Raw genomic sequence first — 18,198 nt, forward strand, 5'->3', positions numbered from 1 at the left:
TGTCTCTGGGCTCTACTGTACAGACGGGGGAGTTGCGAACAAAGATGAGTCAGTCCCACGAGGATAGCCTAACCAGTGTGGCCTGGAACCCAGATGGCAAACGCTTTGTCACCGGCGGCCAGAGGGGCCAGTTCTACCAGTGTGTGAGTATCCTCGCCGCATGGGCACTGTGCTCGCTGTCCACAGGCTCCAACACAGGAGCAGAGAACATGGTCTCCATCTCGTAGGTCGCAGGACAACAGACAGAAACCCAACAATCATATGACCCCCTATGAGCAGCACTTTGGCGACAGTGGGAAGGAAAAACTCCCTTTTAACAGGAAGAAACCTCCAGCAGAACCAGGCTCAGGGAGGGGCGGGGCCATCTGCTGTGATTGGTTGGGGTGAGAGAAGGAAGACAGGATAAAGACATGCTGTGGAAGAGAGACAGAGATTAATAACAGATATGATTCAATGCAGAGAGGTCTGTTAATACATAGTGAGTGAGAAAGGTGACTGGAAAGGAAAAACTCAATGCATCATGGGAATCCCCGGCAGCCTACGTCTATTGCAGCGACACACGTACAGCTACAGAGGGTGGAGCCTTACAAACACTAGACGATGGGTGTGTTCAATAATGTAAACTATGGAAAATCTGGTGTTTTAATGGTGTGGCCAGTTTTTCTATAAATGATGTTACAAACCACACACGTTTTTTGCGGTGAGACATCACTGACATCATTGTCCTGATACGCACAGATCATATATAGTGAAATGAGAACAAGACTTCACAAGACATTATTAGAATAAAGTGTAACTTAAAAATATGCAGAAGTAATTTCTGCTGACGAGTCAGAGCATGTCTGTTTGGTTTGTATAAGTCATGAAAACATCCGTCTCTTTATCTTCGGTCACTGTGAGAGCTCAGACTCTCCTCTTGGAAACTTATTGAAGGTTTCAAGAATAACAACAAAAACAACATCAAACAGGAAAGCTTTAAATTTATTGAATTCATGTAGTAGCCTGAACAGTTTTTTTATAGTCATCTAATGTCCTGATGTTTAAAACAGCCTCACGCAGCTGGACTTTAAAAGTGACAGGATGTGACAGTCTGGCCTCTTATACTAACACAGAGACCTGATGGCTCAAGACTTTTGCACAAACTAAGAGTTTAAAGAAATCTAAAGAATAAATCGAATCATGAAGTCTGAACTGTGTCTGTTATTCACCACGTCTCACATCAACATCATCAGTGGTTCTCATGTTGATTTATTGTCCTCACAGTTTCTCAGCAGGACGACAGAATCGTTTACAACAAGTTTCAGTGCAGAGAAACTGCAGCTGTCTGTTTCTCATTATGAACTTACAGCATGATTAACATAAACACGCATCAATTTCCCAATGTCTGCCACTTTATTAGGCACAGCTGTTTCACTGCTTCCCCTGACAGCGAGCTGCAGGCCACAGGTAGCATCGACCCCACCGGGAGCTGCACATTCTAGTTTTTATTATTGTTGAAAAGGGACCACAAATTAAAAACATCCAACAAATCTGGGTGACTGCTTGTGTCTCAGGTCTGCAAAACCTCAGAAATATTTTTTAGCATTTTGCTGAATCTGTGATGCTCAAAATGAATTCAGTGTTAAAGTGAACAGAAGGTTGCACCTGGTCCAACATCAAACTGTCCAGTGAGTGTAACAATCATTTCCAGGCTGACGTCCTCCTGCTTTTGCTTTGTTTCTGGTGAACTCCCAGGACTTGGATGGAAACCTCTTGGACTCCTGGGAGGGGGTTCGGGTGCAGTGCCTGTGGTGTCTCAGTGATGGCCGCACAGTCCTCGCGTCTGACACCCACCAACGCATCCGAGGATACAATTTTGAGGACCTGACAGACAGAAACATGTACGTCATCAGAGTAACTGAAGTACTCATTAGTCATTATTACTTTAATAGTAAATGTCTCTGTTCTGTCTCTCTGGAGACGTCTCTGCAACAGTTTGAAGGATCTGAGAAAAACACTGGTTGTAGAGATGTTTGCTGTTACAGTCTGGAATAAATAATCTATTGGATCAGTTCACAAAAGAGCAAGAGCAGAACATCCTGTATGAGATTTAAGACACAGCCACAGATATTCACTGCAAGTGTCTTAATGAATGTCAGATAACTTCTCGTATGTTGAACTCAGCCAACAAAGGTCATGTTTGGCCTTATATCTGTGCGTCCATCAGTGTGTCAGCTGATACGTTTCGTACCAGGTCCTCCTTAGAAGGACTCGATCACTCCACACCTGATTAATTTGAAAGAAATGTGGAAATATTTTGCTAAGCAACCAAATATGATCAAACTTGGAGTTATTTATTACTTTGTTTTTGCATATTTGTCACACTTAGATGTGTCAGATCATCAAACTACTTTAAGTATTAGACAATGTTAACCTTAAATAATCCTAATAAATAAGAAGAAATACTGAGTCCATCTTAGGAAGACCCTGGCAGCCTACGTCTATTGCAGCATAACTAAGGGAGGATTCAGGGTCACCTGGTCCAGCCCTAACTATATGCTTTAGCAAAAAGGAAAGTTTGAAGCCTAATCTTGAAAGTAGAGATAGTGTCTGTCTCCTGAATCCAAACTGGAAGCTGGTTCCACAGAAGAGGGGCCTGAAAACTGAAGGCTCTGCCTCCCATTCTACTTTTAAATACTCTAGGAACAACAAGTAGGCCTGCAGAGCGAGAGCGAAGTGCTCTAATAGGGTGATATGGTACTACAAGGTCATTAAGATAAGATGGGGCCTGATTATTTAAGACCTTGTATGTGAGGAGCAGGATTTTGAATTCAATTCTGGATTTAACAGGAAGCCAATGAAGGGAAGCCAAAACAGGAGAAATATGCTCTCTCTTTCTAGTCCCTGTCAGGACTCTTGCTGCAGCATTTTGGATTAGCTGAAGGCTTTTCAGTGAGTTTTTTAGACTTCCTGATAATAATGAATTGCAGTCGTCCAGCCTGGAAGTAATAAATGCATGAACTAGTTTTTCAGCGTCACTCTGAGACAGGATATTTCTAATTTTAGAGATGTTGCGCAAATGGAAGAAAGCAGTCTTACATATTTATTTAATATGTGCGTTGAAGGACATGTCCTGGTCAAAAATGACTCCAAGGTTCCTCACAGTGTTACTGGAGGCCAAGGTAATGCCATCCAGAGGAAGAATCTGGTTAGATACCATATTTCTAAGCTTTTCAGGGCCGAGTACAATAACCTCAGTTTGATCTGAATTAAGAAGCAGAAAGTTAGCGGCCATCCAGGTCTTTATGTCTTTAAGACATTCCTGCAGTTTAACTCATTGGTGTGTGTTATCTGGCTTCATGGACAGATAGAGCTGGGTGTCATCTGCATAGCAGTGAAAATGTATGCTATGTCTTCTAATGATGCTGCCTAAGGGAAGCATGTATAATGTAAACAGAATTGGTCCTAGCACTGAACCCTGTGGAACTCCATAATTAACCTCAGTGTGTGAAGAGGACTCTCCATTTACATGCACAAACTGGACATTTCCAACCACTGTAGTGTAGCACCTTTAAATCATTAGACTTGCTCTTATCTCTGTAATAAAATTTGTGGTAATCAGTATTGAACATATACACCTAACATGTGAAAGTTGGACTTATTAACTTCTGGTTGAAGACTGGAAGGTGTCACAAACAGCAGGATTGCATCAGGATGGGTCGTAAAAACGCTGCCATGTCAAATATGCTGAGACGTCTGCTGTGGTGATCAGTGAATCAGGGAGGAGCAGTCAGAAGCCTCATTCCTAAAATAAACATGTTTGTGTATGTTGTCATTGCAGAGTGCAGGAGGACCATCCCATTATGTCTTTCACTGTTTCCAAAAATGGAAGGTTAGCTCTGCTCAATGTTGCTACTCAGGTGAGCTCCTCATTACTTCCCGACATTTTGTTTCTTTCATTTGGACCTCAGCTGCTTCACATCAGCTTTGTCCTGATTGTTGAAATGTGCTCTTATTTGCAGGGAGTGCACCTTTGGGACCTGCAGGACCGGGTGCTGGTGAGGAAGTACCAAGGTGTCACCCAGGGTTTTTACACCATCCATTCCTGCTTCGGGGGGCACAATGAAGACTTCATTGCCAGTGGTAGTGAAGGTAAGACCAAAGCATGTTTAGTTCTAAGGAAGAAGAAAACAAAACGTGTCCTCCACAAATGTTGCTCTATAAAGAGACATTCATACAAATATTGAATCCAAACGTTGTTCTTGATGCTAAAAGAAGGTTTTGTGCTGGTCATTAGTGTGATCCAACAAACTGCTGATGAGCTCGTCTCTCTCTTGTCAGACCACAAAGTTTACATCTGGCACCGGCGCAGTGAGCTGCCCATCGCAGAGCTGACTGGTCACACACGCACAGTCAACTGTGTGAGCTGGAACCCCGTGGTGCCCGGCCTGCTGGCCAGCGCCTCAGACGATGGAACCATCCGGATCTGGGGACCTGCGCCCTTCCTGGATGTCCAGGATGCAGAGGGACTGAACGGTATGAAAGTGAAAAGATTTTGAAAGGCTAAAGGTAAAGTTCAGTCTCGACCAGAAAAGAAATAAATTGAATTCTGGTAAAATAAAGTTGATAAACTGTCCTTCTGTGGAAAATCAGTGATTGGCCCACAGCTGAAAGTCAGATCAGATCTGTTCCAATCAAAGGCTTCTGTGACCAAGTTTGAGCATCAGTGTTGTACTTTTATTCATTTGTATTCTCTAATGTCTGTGGTCAGGTACATTTGTCACATTTGAGATTAAAGCAAAAAAAAAAAAAATCGAAATATTTAAATAAGAATTTTGAACAAAGAAGATTTCTTTCTCCTCTCTCAAGGAGAACATGGGGCTTACAGGAACTGCATTTTGGTGTGGAAACACTGGCTTTATTTATCATTGCTGCTTAGTGAGGCAGTGAGCTGTGCTGCATACAGCAGCTCAGAGTCAGCAGATGTAGATAATGCAGGAGGTTCTTTTTCTAACTTCGCTCGGTGTTTCACTATGGGAATCGCCTCGGCGTGACCAACTACGGAAGCTCCAATGACACCACATCTGTCTATGACAGACCTGTCGAGCCGTGCTCAGGGCTCCGCCCCCTCATACTAACACGGCCGACCAGCTCCTCCTAACTCATTCTCGCTTTCTTCCCGTGAGAAACTACTTTGAGCTCCCTCAGCGCATCCAGGCTAACTTGATTAGCTGCTTAACAGTTCTCAGGCGTCCAGCGTAGGAGTACGTTGCCGAACGCAGTTTTTCCGGTTCCAGTTTGGATCGTGCTGAGTAAGTCCTTCGAAAGAAGTGTACTTAGAGTTGCACTGTGGAACAGCAACCGCGTCAGGCGAGCTGTCCCAGCGGTTCCTGGTTTTAGTTAGCGAGGTAGCCGACGTTGTGTGACTCGGGCTAACGCGTTACGGCGAGCTGTTCGTTCAGTGTCCGGCTAACATTAACTTGTTAGCAGGCCACGAACCACATTAGCGTCTCACTAGCATTAGCTTGTTGGTCGACCTAGAGTTCGGTTAGCATTAAGTTGCTAACGATATTGGCTAGCGGAGTGCAGCTAACGTGTCACGACGAGCTGACTCCCGCGACTAGATCGGATTTAACACCCGCTGCTAGTCCTAGCTACTTACAGGCTAACGTGTCGAGATGTGCCTGGTGTAGCCTAGTCTCACCCCTTTCCGCTAACCATGTCTACGGCTCCTACTCCCGCCAAAAGGTCGGAGCCGAAGGCTAAAGAGGCTGCATCCCGCCCGTGCCCCGCATCATGCAGTGCCACCATCTCGGGCAGGGACCCTCATCCAATGTGCATCGTCTGTATGGGTGCCAAGCATGCTCAGGCTTCACTGGCGGACCCTCAGGGATTCCCACACTGTGCTTTGATGCCAGAGAAAGTCCTGGAAAGGAGGCCGAGAGTAGCAGTAACGAACAGTCAGGACCCCTGCCTGTCGGCTGCCACTGCTACGAGCGATATCCGTCATCCGCGAGCCTCCACAAGCTGGGCGGACATGATGGAAGAAGAGTCCCCGCTCATGCCCCCATCGTTCGAGGACCTCCTCCATCAAAACGTGGGCGAGCCGGGTAGCGAGGACACGGAGGGCAATGCCGACTCCAACCTCCTCGACCTGGATACATGGAATGAGGAACAGGAGGATGACTCTACCTTTCCTCCCCAGCAGTCCAGGCCACCGAGTGGGGCTGAAGTTGCACCACCGGTGGACAGCAATTTGTACGAGGTCTGCAAACGGGCTGCTGCCAAGCTAGGCATCCCATGGCCAGCTGCCCAGGATGCCGAAGGGGCAGAACGCGACCTGTATGACGGCAAGAGGCTCCCACCAGCCTTGCCACCATCGAAGCAGCTTCTGCCAGCAGTCCCGGCCTGCATGAAAGAAATGAGTCGCTATTGGTCAAGCCCTTTTAAAAGCAAGCTTCCGACCAAGGGCTGCTCTAAGCTTGAGATCCAGGGGATGGGTAAACTGGGGCTGACCGAACCCCCAGCAGTGGAGCCTTCAGTGGCGTATCACCTTCACCCTAACCGTAGGGCAATCTCAGCTTCTTCTAGCATTTCTTTGCCCAATAAGATAGATCGCCTCACGACATCTATTTATCAAAGGACGTACAAATATGCTGCACAGTCAGTATGCTCGCTTAATGGAGTCACACTGCTATCAGCATATCAGGCAGAAATTCTGGAAGACATGGGCCGTCAGCTTGACTCGGGTTCCCTGAACCCAGCCCTCTGGGATGAAATCTGCGTGGTTAATGATCTCATTCTTCGCTCCTCCAAGGGACCACTCCAAGGGTGTGGCCGCGTTATGGGCCTTGCAGTCTCGGGTGAGAGAGCCTTGTGGCTAAACCTGTCAGGCCTAGGTGACATGACCTCAGAAGGCTGAGGTCATGGATGCAGCCTATGACCCAACCAAGGGTCTCTTTGGCCCAGCCCTGGAGAGAATGAGAGAAACAAGCACCCGCAGAAAGCAGGAGGGAGAAGCATTCAACCTCTGCTTACCCAGAAAACCTAACTCTCAGCCCCAGCAGGTGCCAAGAGCTGGCTTTGCAGCAACAGCAGCAGCTGTGAGAGGGAGACAGAGTGGGGTCAGAATGCAGAGAGGAGCAGGAGGCCAGCAGGTGCCCACCAGGCCAAGGTAGAGAACCGAAGACCTTGGGGCAAGCATTCCTTTGCAGCAGCTGCTGCAAAGAACAAGCTGTCACACCCCGGAGAGGGGAAAAAGAAGCGGTCAGCCTAGCACACCTGCAGCATTCTGTGTCACCCCTCTTTTCTCCCCCAAAGAGAAGGAAGGTGTTAGAAGGGGTAACCAAATCACTCCAAGGTTCAGGGTCTCCGGAAGTTTCCAGTTCACTAGGAGCACCCTCTCAGTCTCCTCCTCCAGTTCAGGGAGGACAGACTTGTGGACAAATGGCACAGTGTCACCAAACACTCCTAAGCACTCTGTCTGTGTCACCAAGCACTGCCCAGAGTCACCAGACACTTCACTGTGGTTTGGGGGTAACAAAAGAAATAAAATGTGCATTTCTGCAGCCAGGCAGTTTGCCAAGGGCAGAATGTCCCCCCCAGTTTCAAAATAAAAACAAAAGAAAATCACTGCAATTTGTCTTTGTTCCCAGCAGGGGGAGCTCACGCTCTTCCCGAGGGGGAGAGCCCCAACTCCTTCCGGGAGACAGGGGTGACGTCACGCTACCGCGTCTTCAGAGGCCCGCTCGCAGCGCGGCTGGAGCGGTGGCGCGCATGCGCAGTTCATCCCTGGGTCTTGTCAACCATTTCCCATGGTTACAGACTACAGTTTGCGACAAAACCACCGAGATTCGGCGGAGTGTTAGCTTCTGTGGCCAGTGGCGATTCAGCGAATGTGCTGGAGGAGGAAACATCCTCCCTGTTACACAAACAGGCGATCGGAGCGGTTCCGAGCAAAGAAGCTCAGCAGGGCTTTTACTCCCGCTATTTCCTCATCCCGAAAAAGGACGGAACGTCGCTCCGTCCTATTCTGGATCTGCGTGTGTTAAACAAGCATTTGAGTACACGTTCAGAATGCTCACACACAACACGCTTTGTCGCTCAATTCACACAGGCGATTGGTTTGTTACAATCGACCTATCAGACGCATCGCCATTTATCCTCCACACAGGAAATATCTCAGGTTCGCTTATCAGAGCGTAGCGTACGAGTTTCAAACTATCCCATTCTGGCTATCTCTAGCCCCAAGGGTGTTCAGCAAATGTGTGGAGTCAGCGCTGTCTCTGTTAAGGAACAGCGGCATCAGAATATTCTCTTACATAGACGATTATCTAATATGCTCACGATCGCGCGAGCAGGCGATCAAAGACTCCGAGGTGGTAGTGAATCACCTCACAGAGCTTGGGTTCACAATCAACCTGGAAAAGAGCCACTTGGAACCCGCACAGTTTACAGAGTATCTGGGGCTCAGAATAGACTCCATCTCTTATCGTATCACACTTTCAGAGCGGAGGATCGCATTCTTCACTCACTGTCTTTCCCGTTTTCAGCTGGGGAAAGTCGTGCGGTTCCGACTCTGTCTCCGCCTCCTCGGCCTCATGGCCTCTGTGATATCGATGGTACATTTGGGGCTGCTTATGACGAGAGATTTTCAGCGGTGGGTCGCTTCTCTGCAGCTGTGCCCTCGCCGACATCTCAGTTGTGGTGTAAAAATAACGCAGCCGTGTATTGCGGCTCTCCAGCCTTGGAGGAGCCCGACAGCTCTTGCGGCGGGGGTACCTCTCGGGGCAGTATCATCCAGGGTGACGCTGACCACAGATGCATCCCTGTCAGGTTGGGGTGCAACTATGATGGGCAGAGCAGTGAATGGCGTTTGCTCCTAGCCTTACGGCATTTTCTGCCGTATCTCCGGGGTCAACATATTTTAGTGAAAACAGACAACTCCACTGTAGTTGCTTATATCAACCGACAGGGCGGCACCCGTTCCCGGCAGCTACACCGGTTAGCCAGGGAAATAATTATGTGGAGCAGCACTCGGCTCCTCTCCCTTCGGGCAACTCGCATGCCAGGAATTCTGAACAGGGGGCGGACCTCCTGTCCAGAGGAAATCCACTGTTCGGTGCTGGAAGGTGCTCCACCTGGAGACTCTGTTGTGCTGCTGGGAGGCTTCAATGCTCACGTGGGTAATGACAGCGAGACCTGGAGGGTTGTGAATGGGAGGAACCGCCTCCCTGATCTGAACCCGAGCAGTGCTTTGTTATTGGACTTCTGTGCAAATCACAGTTTGGCCATAACGAACACCTTGTTCGAACATAAGAGTGTCCATAAGTGCACGTGGCACCAGGACGCTCTAGGCCATAAGTCGATTTTGTAATCGTATCACCAGACCTGCGACCATATGTTCTGGACACTCGGGTAAAGAGAGGGGCTGAGCTGTCAACTGATCACCACCTGGTGGTGAGTTGGATCAGGTGGCGGGGGAGGACGCTGGACAGACCTGGTGCACCTAAACGCGTTGTGCTGGGAACGTCTAGCAGAGGCCCGAGTCCGCGAGATCTTCAACGCACACCTCCGGCAGAGCTTCAACTGCATTCCGAGGGAGACTGGGGACATTGAGTCTGAATGGACCATGTTCAGCGTCTCCATTGCTGAAGCTGCTGCATTGAGCTGCGGCCGCAAGGTGGTTGGTGCCTGCCGTGGTGGTAATCCTCAAACCAAATGGTGGACACCAGAGGTGAAGGGAGCCACCAGGCTGAAGAAGGAGTCCTATCGGGCTTGGTTAGCCTGTGGGACTCCGGAGGCGGCCGACAGGTATCAACAGGCCAAGCAGAATGCGGCTCGGGCAGTGGCTAAAGCAAAAACTCGGGTGTGGGAGGAGTTCGGAGAGGCCATGGAAAAAGACTTTTGGACTGCCTCGAAGAGATTCTGGCAAACCGTCAGGCGTCTCAGGAGGGGAAAGCGGTGCTCTACCTGCACTGTGTATAGTGCTGGCGGAGCGCTGCTGACGTCGACTGAGAAAATTGTCAGGCGGTGGAAGGAATACTTCGAGGACCTCCTTAATCCCACTGACACGTCTTCCGAGGAGGAAGCAGAGTCTGGGGATGAGGGGAATGACCCACCAATTTCCAGGGGCGATGTCACTGAGGCAGTTAAACAACTCCTTGGTGGCAGAGCCCCTGGTGTTGATGAGGTCTGCCCCGAGTTCCTGAAGGCTCTGGACGTTGTAGGGCTGTCCTGGTTGACACGCCTCTGCAATGTTGCGTGGAGATCAGGGGCAGTACCCGTGGACTGGCAGACCGGGGTTGGTGGTCCCCATCTTTAAGAAGGGGGACCGGAGGGTGTGTTCCAACTACAGGGGGATCACACTCCTCAGCCTCTCTGGGAAAGTCTATGCCAGGGTGCTGGAAAGGAGAGTTCGTCCGCTAGTCAAACCTCGGATACAGGAAGAACAATGCGGTTTTTGTCCTGGTCGCGGATCACTGGACCAGCTCTTTATCCTCTCAAGGATACTTGAGGGTGCATGGGAGTTTGCCCAACCAGTCTACATGTGTTTTGTGGACTTGGAGAAGGCATTTGACTGTGTCCCTCGGGGTGTCCTGTGGGAGGTGTTGCAGGAGTATGGGGTGTCTGGCGCATTGCTACGGGCCATTCAATCCCTATACAACCGTTGCAAGAGCTTGGTTCGCATTGCCGGCAATAAGTCGGACTCGTTCCTGGTGGGTGATGGGCTCCGCCAGGGCTGCCCTTTGTCACCGGTTCTGTTCATAATTTTTATGGACAGGATTTCTAGGCGCAGCCAAGTGGCGGAGGGCTTTCACTTTGGTGGCCTCAGAATCTTATCTCTGATTTTTGCGGATGATGTGGTTCTGTTGGCTTCATCAGGTGAGGGCCTCCAGCTCGCACTGGAACGGTTCGCAGCTGAGTGTGAAGCAGCGGGAATGAGGATCAGCACCTCCAAATCTGAGGCCATGGTTCTCAGCCGGAAAAGGGTGGAGTGCCCACTCCGGGTCGGGGATGAGTTCCTGCCCCAAGTGGAGGAGCTCAAGTATCTCGGGGTCTTGTTCGCGAGTGATGAGAGAAGGGAGCCGGAGATCGCCAGACGGATTGGGGCTGCAGCTGCAGTAATGCGGACGCTGCACCGGTCCGTCGTGGTGAAGAGGGAGCTGAGTGTAAAAGCGAAGCTCTCAATTTACCGGTCGATCTACGTCCCTACCCTCACCTATGGCCACGAGCTGTGGGTAGTGACCAAAAGAACGAGATGGCGGATACAAGCGGCAGAAATGAGCTTCCTCCGAAGGGGGGCTGGCCTCTCCCTTAGAGATAGGGTGAGAAGTTCGGCCATCCGGGAGGGGCTCAGAGTAGAGCCGCTGCTGCTCCACATCAAAAGGAGCCAGCTGAGGTGGTTCGGGCATCTGACAAGGATGCCCCCTGGGCGCCTCCTGGGTGAGGTGTTCCGGGCATGTCCCACCGGGAGGAGGCCCCGGGGCAGACCCAGGACACGCTGGAGAGATTATATCTCTCGGCTGGCCTGGGAACGCCTTGGTGTTCCCCCGGATAAGCTGGAGGAGGTGGCTGGGGAGAGGGAGGTCTGGGCCTCTCTGCTTAGGCTGCTGCCCCCGCGACCCGGCCTCGGATAAAGCAGACGAAGATGGATGGATGGATGGACGGCCGGGCTGCCGTAGATCTCTTTGCCTCGCGAGAAAAACACACAGTGCCCTCTGTTACTTGCTGGACAAAAGGAAAGCTTTTTCCACTATAAAGGTCTATTTAGCAGCTATTTCAGCCTGCCACGTGGGGTTTGGTGATAAACCTGCCGGGGAGCACCCCCTTGTATGTCACTTCATGAGAGGGGCGCATCGAACGCTCCCAGTTTCTAGACCACTGGTCCCTTTATGGGATGTGTCAGTCGTTTTAGACGCCCTCTCCCACCACCCCTTTGAGCCTATTGGGGCAGTGGGGTTGAAGTTTCTCTCTCTTAAAACCACTCTGCTGTTGGCTCTAACCACAGCCAAGTGAGTTAGTGAATTACAGGCTCTGGGGTCAGCGGGGGAGCTGGCCCCAGGGAGGGGTCACTTGCCCCTCCCTTCCTTCCCTCCCCATCTCCAGCTGCCTCCCTCTTCCCGCTCCACCACAACCACCCACACATGCAGGGCCTTGGAGTAGGGGTGTGTCACCAGGGTGCAGAGGAGGTAACCCCCCCCCCCCCCCCCTCTGTCCCCTTCTGGCTGCCTCTGCCTCAATTTTATCCCGCAACTTAAACATTCACATTACTCACACTCTCATTACACATACATATAGGATCTTGGGGGTGGGCACGCTACACGGAATCCCAATTACCATCAGGGTGTACACCTCACCCCTGGCGTCGTTGCCCACCTCTCAATTTTAAATACACGTAGACATTGAGGGCTAGCAGGAGGGACTATGCGCTTACCTGCTGCTCTCTGGCAGGTAGCTCCATGCCCTCCTGGGTTTTAAATGCACCTTAGAACACACATACATCAACACTACAATGAGCGGGTAGAGGGAGGTTAGGAGTCTTCTCTCACCCTCGTTCTCTGCGGTCTGCTGGAGCAGGGGGGCTAGGAGGAGGAGTTGGCCGTCCAACTGGGGTCCAGAATGTGGGGCCTCCCTGCTGCTGCGGAGTCGGGGCGGTCTGCTTCTCCCCACCGCAGGGAAAAGGGTAACACAACCTGGGTCTGGGTGCAGTTCCCCCCTCCAGGGGCAAGGGTACCTAGACCCGGTTCGTAGAGTACGCTTGGGGAGTGTGATTGTGTGTACAGCGTCTCTTTATGTCTGTCTCCACGTTGGTTGAGTGTGGAGTAAGTGCATATGAGAGCATGAGGGTGGGAATGGATGTTTGTATCTGTGTGTGCCTGTATGTCTGTGTCCATATGTCAGGTTGGGTATCAGACGCCACCTCTCTGAGGACAGCTCAGGCCCTCCAAGGTTTGGAGGCCTATCTCCCCCCACCACTTCCCCTGCCGGGGGCGGACTCCCTCAGACATCGGTGCGTTGGTGGTTCTTTGTGTCCGGGGGTGGGCGTCCGGGTACACACCGGCTCACTCCTTGGCGGCTGCTTATCGGGGCCTGGAGCCTGGGGCTCGCTTGGGCCACTTCGGAGGTGGGGTGCCCCCGGCCTCTCGGCCTGGGGCTCGGTCACTCAGGCACAGCTGGCTGCCGGCGGAGCTCACGGGCACGTCACTGCAACCCCCCCTGGCTTCTGCTCCGTGGCTACTGGGTGACCCCTCATCTGGGACTCTCCTCAGCTCTTTCTGGGACAGTGGCACGGCTGCCCCTCTGTTGGTCTTCCTTGGTCTCTTGTGTTCTGAGGGCCTCTGGATGTCTGGAGTTTTGATCTCCTCCATACCTGCTTCATGCCCTGGAGGACGGGGCAGTGGCCCCCCACACCCTCTAGCAGATCATTACATGAGGGAACCTTTTAAGAAAACAAGCGCGTCCATGCTCACAGGTGTACACACGGGTGATCACACACACAAACTACACCCTTTTTGGCTCCTACCTCAATGCACACTGTGCTGTCGATCTTACGTGCTGCACAATAATGTTTAATATTTAGTATTTACTGTCATATTCCCATATATCATTGTGATGTTGTTTATTGTATTACTCTCGTTTTCTTCTGCTTGTTTTCTTTTTTCTTTCTCAACAGGTGATCCAGGTGATCGATATATGTATTTTTTTTTTTTCTTCTGCTTATTCTGTTGGTTTTTGTTTTTTGCCCTTCTCCCCCGTCCCTCTTCTCAACTGTTTTTCTTTCCCTCTTTCTTTCTCCCTTTTCTTTCCCCCAGTCAAGTCTGTCCCGTATTCAGCAAGTGAAAATAAAATAAAGAATAAAAGGTGAATCAAATGGACCATTACGGCAAAGCTGGGATGGTCAATTTGGTAAAGAAAATCCGTTGGGCATCTTTCTTCGCCTTTAGACAATAATTCTGATGGCAAAAGAGCCAAACGGGACAGGCAAAAAAAAAAAAAAAAAAAAAAAAAAAAAGAATTACAGGCTCTGTCTATTCACCCTTCTTGTCTACAGCTGGCCCCGGGACTCACTAAAGCACTCCTGAGGCTCAACCCAGCCTTTGTCCCTAAAGTGTTGGAAACGTCATACAGGTGCTCTACAGTAGAGCTCCTAGCTTTTCACCCCCCTCCATTCTCTTCAGAGAGGGAGCAGAGGCTGAACACTTTGTGCCCTGTCCGGGCCTTGGGGACTTATGTTGACAGAACAGCTGGATTCAGGAAGTCGGATCAGCTGTTTGTTTCCTGGGCCTCCACTCACAAAGGCAGGCCCGTATCACGCCAGAGGCTAGCTCATTGGATTGTAGAGGCCATAGCTCTGGCTTATAGCTGTAAGGGCTTGCAGGCCCCCCCGGGACTCCGAGCACACTCCACTAGGGGTGTGGCCACATCCTGGGCTTTGTTCAGAGGTGTATCAGTCCAGGATATTTGTGCAGCAGCAAGCTGGGCTACGCCGCACACGTTTGTCCGGTTTTATCGGCTGGATGTTGCACAGTCATCCCTGGCTCAGACAGTGCTGGATTCTGGTGCCTCAGGTTCGACCTGAGATCCTGGAGTAGCACTGGAGAGTAGCTTCGGGAGCTGGCGCAATCCAGGAGTGGGCCATATCTCCCATAGTGAAACACCGAGCGAAGTTAGAAAAAGAACGTTGGGTTACTTAACGTAATCCCTGGTTCTTTGATAACAGAGTGAGGTGTTTCACCAACACTTCCCTCCTTGCTTAGGCACGGAAAGAAATCTGCTTGGAATGAGTTAGGAGGAGCTGGTCGGCCGTGTTAGTATGAGGGGGCGGAGCCCTGAGCACGGCTCGACAAGTCTGTCATAGACAGACGTGGTGTCAGTGGAGCTTCCGTAGTTGGTCACACCGAGGCGATTCCCATAGTGAAACACCTCACTCTGTTATCAAAGAACCAGGGATTACGTTAAGTAACCCAACGTTCTGGAGCGAGTCGATCTGGGTGAGGGGACTCGCCCAGGTATCTTCCCTGCGAGTGACCTTGCAGGTCGGATCTTATCAGTCATACCTGTTGTGCAGCTCCCCTCTCGATCGTGGCACTTGCTAATCTGGGTTGGTTTAAAGGCCTGTGACTAATATAGGTTAATACTCAGAACATAATGTAATATAATTACATTAATATGTGTTTCTAGTCTTATTGACTAATGAAAGCACTTGTACAGGACTTTAATCTGTACCAGTTTAGCCCTTTATCTAGCTCACATACATGACCAGTAACTAATATTCTCAGGCGCTGTGAGGAGCTGTTGTTCAAAGTGACGCCCAGCAGCCTGTAATCACTGACGATGATGATGATGATGAGTAACGTGTGTTTCTTATCCTGCAGAGTGTTGCAGCATGGACAGCTGATGATCTGCCGCTAACACCCTGAAAGCATTGAGACTCTGTAGACACTTGAATGCATAAAGTGGGGACGTTTTTAATTGGACAGCTGCATCTTGAAGGCGTGGCCTGTAGTGGGGCGCGCCTGGGTGTCACAACACGAGCTGTCGAACTCGAGGCCGGGCTCCAGGACATCTGACCCACCTTCTCCTCCAATGTGGACCCGTTCCCTAGAACGACACAGGACCACCAACCTCCTGCTTTATTATCAAATCCATTATTTATTCCTGAGTAGTTCACTGAGTAGTGCTAGGTGCCCGGTGGAGGGTTGGTCTCTGAGCTCTGAGTTCTCACATGAAGAAACTCCGTCACTGAACCTTTTGTGAGACTCTAGCTGCAGCGATGGTTGGTGGAAGTGAGACCCACTCGAAGAGAATCTTTTAACTGCTATAGTCTGTTTTTGGTTTTGTTTATTTTTAAATGTGCAGTTTCATGGCTTTGGCTCCGTCGTGCTTTCCTGCTTAAACCCAGAGACGTGTCCCAGGAGCATGTTGCATAGGAATCTGCATAACTCATGTTTTACACTCGCAGTGTTCAAGTGTGTCAAGTGCTTTGCTGTTTCGTGAGGGCATACAGCAGCTGATGTGTGCAGCTGTGTCATCATACGTGGATTATGGGATGTTGTTTCCTCTGTTCAAGTGTGGAGTTTCCTTTAATTCATGTTTTCACTCTTTGCTCTTTGATTGTGTTTCAGCCTGTTTCCTTCCTCTGTACAAACAACAGTCATGATGTGTGTCTGTGTGTGTGTGTGTGTGTGTGTGTGTTTGGAGAGAGACTGCTATCTGTTTCATCGTCTGTCATCTTTATTGATGCTGTTGGTTCTGAGTGGAGGTGTAGCATTTAAAGAAACAGATGTGTTTACATGAAGCTGTCAGTGAACCTTTTGACACTAAATCTCCATGAACAGTGTGTAAATAATAACACAATCGTCTAACAAACCCAGGCTGACTAAACTGAAACTGCTGGCACGTCGTTTTTGAACACACTGATTGCATGCTGGGGTGACCACCCGCAGGTTCATTTCCTTGAACTGTTAGTGAAGCAGCACTGTGGTTGAGATCTGGGTCGTGCATTTATTTGGCTTTTCTCAGTTTGTTTTGGTCCATTGAGAGAATGTTTGTAGTAGAAAACAACTTTCCTGACTTCCTTCATTTACGAGTGGCTGCAGGTCAGGAGGAAGAGCCGGCTCGATGGTTCGAACCCTGGCTCCCCCAGTCTGCAAGACAAATATCCTTGGGCAGGATACTAAACCCACGTTTCTCTCCTCTGATGCATTTAGATAGAAAGCACTTGAAGTGAATGTGTATAAAGCACTATATAAGAGTCAGTCCGTTTATCACGGTGGACTGATGTTTGTAGCTGTGCACATCTACGTAAAGGCTCCTGTGAAAATGACATCGGTTTGATTCAAAGCAGCTCGAGGTTCACCTCCTTCCTCCAGTGTTTGTGGGATTACTCAGTAAAGACAGACACATAAAAACAGAACATCTCTGTTATTAATTCAGTCAGACGAGCAGTTCATCGTCTGCTCTGGAATATCAGCCGCTGCATCTCTGTAGCTTAAAGGAATCTTTATTATTTGGGATCCACGTCATTTTGTAAATTACATTTTCTTAAGATAAAAAAGAAAACAGTCTTTAATGTTCAACACATCAGTAGGAAGCGAACAAAATGACAGAACGTGCGACTTAATCTGAGTTTCCAAATGTTTCCTGTCTCGGGTCAAAGAACAGTCTTCCTCCATGTGTGATACACAGTTGTGTTATTCTCATATTTGTGTTTCCCGCGTCTGGTTTCTGTTTGTTAACACGACTCGTTTAGAGCTTCACACTCGGTGCTCCTGAAATTGGACAAACAGCTGAAATTTGAATAATGCAGATCAATTTTTATCCAAACAGCTTTTATACTGTAAGTCTATTCAGATTCTTTCCAGGTGTGAGCAACAGCTGGAAGACGGTGGGAACCCTGTTGTCTCCCCGGACATAACTGTAGCCATCAGCAGCTTCGCTCCTCCATCACACAGACACACACAGACACACACAGTGCACATCTCTCCCACAGCCCACACGTGGTGTTTGAGTTTCTGCTTCTGTGATCATTTCAGGCTTCTTCTCTTCAGTCAAGAAGCCAAAGTAGTAACTGTGTTTGCTTGCAGGCAGTTTCTGCCTGGAATTCAGTTTTAATGTGTTATTGCAAAAAGTGATTGTACTATTCAGTCTAGTTCTAGAATTATGTGTCCAGATTTTAAATAAAGCATTTGGGGTTTTAAAGGTTTCACTGTGCAGCCTCCTTTGCATCGTTGTTCAGAGTTTGTAATTAGGAACCGAGGGATCGTATCAAGTGTTGTTGTCATTTACCTGTAAAGGTGCAGAAGGTCAGCAGTTCCTGATGGTTTGTGGGTAGAAACTGTCTCTATGTCTGGATGCAGCAGGAGTGTGACGAGTCTGTGGCTCGATCGAACAGCCTCGTGCAGCTGTGTGTAGAGAAACTGCATGGTTGATTATTCAGTCCCGGTGCTGATCTCACCACCCTCTGCAGAGCTTTGCAGCGTTACAGCTGCCGTACCAGTCAGGATACTTTCAATGGTGCATCTGTAGAAGTTGGTAAGTATTCTGGGGTTCATGCCGAATCTTCTCAGGCGCCGCAGAAAGAAGCTGCTGTCTTGTTGCTTTTGTGTGACCAGCTCAGGAAAAGAGACAAACTCTACTGTCAGTGATTTCAACTACTGCACAATTTTCTGGTAATATTTCAGAAAAACAAACAATATTTACACTTCTTACATCGTA

The 18,198-nt window shown here is 49.5% G+C and overlaps 2 protein-coding genes across 3 annotated transcripts in view; both read left to right on the top strand.

Moving 5' to 3' along the window:
- The window catches only part of wdr26a (WD repeat domain 26a), a 28,098-nt gene extending 10,413 nt beyond the window's left edge, over positions 1-17,685 (top strand). The window contains exons 9-14 of one of the 2 annotated variants that reach the window (XM_085176705.1): positions 24-143; positions 1,735-1,880; positions 3,821-3,899; positions 4,002-4,131; positions 4,321-4,515; positions 15,357-17,685. In XM_085176705.1, the coding sequence (XP_085032831.1) occupies positions 24-143; positions 1,735-1,880; positions 3,821-3,899; positions 4,002-4,131; positions 4,321-4,515; positions 15,357-15,379 (693 nt within the window). In that variant the 3' untranslated portion in view covers positions 15,380-17,685. Of the gene's footprint in view, positions 1-23; positions 144-1,734; positions 1,881-3,820; positions 3,900-4,001; positions 4,132-4,320; positions 4,549-15,356 lie in introns of both variants that reach the window. The other variant, XM_085176704.1, reaches the window with a different exon arrangement.
- LOC146507608 (uncharacterized) lies at positions 4,555-17,685 on the top strand. Its single transcript, XM_085176738.1, has 2 exons — positions 4,555-6,867; positions 6,903-17,685. Exons 1-2 carry the CDS (start codon positions 5,699-5,701, stop codon positions 6,961-6,963), a joined length of 1,230 nt encoding a protein of 409 aa, XP_085032864.1. The 5' UTR covers positions 4,555-5,698; the 3' UTR covers positions 6,964-17,685.
- Positions 17,686-18,198: the final 513 nt, after the last annotated feature.

This window comes from Neolamprologus multifasciatus, chromosome 11, assembly GCF_963576455.1.
Source record: "Neolamprologus multifasciatus chromosome 11, fNeoMul1.2, whole genome shotgun sequence".
Classification (NCBI taxonomy): Eukaryota; Metazoa; Chordata; class Actinopteri; order Cichliformes; family Cichlidae; genus Neolamprologus; species Neolamprologus multifasciatus.

Bases quoted from the DNA above. Each gene is read 5' to 3' on its own strand.
- LOC146507608 (XM_085176738.1), top strand. From the start codon at position 5,699: ATGTCTACGGCTCCTACTCCCGCCAAAAGGTCGGAGCCGAAGGCTAAA. The intron at 6,868-6,902 runs GTCAGGCCTAGG...CAGAAGGCTGAG, and splicing joins AGAGCCTTGTGGCTAAACCT to GTCATGGATGCAGCCTATGA.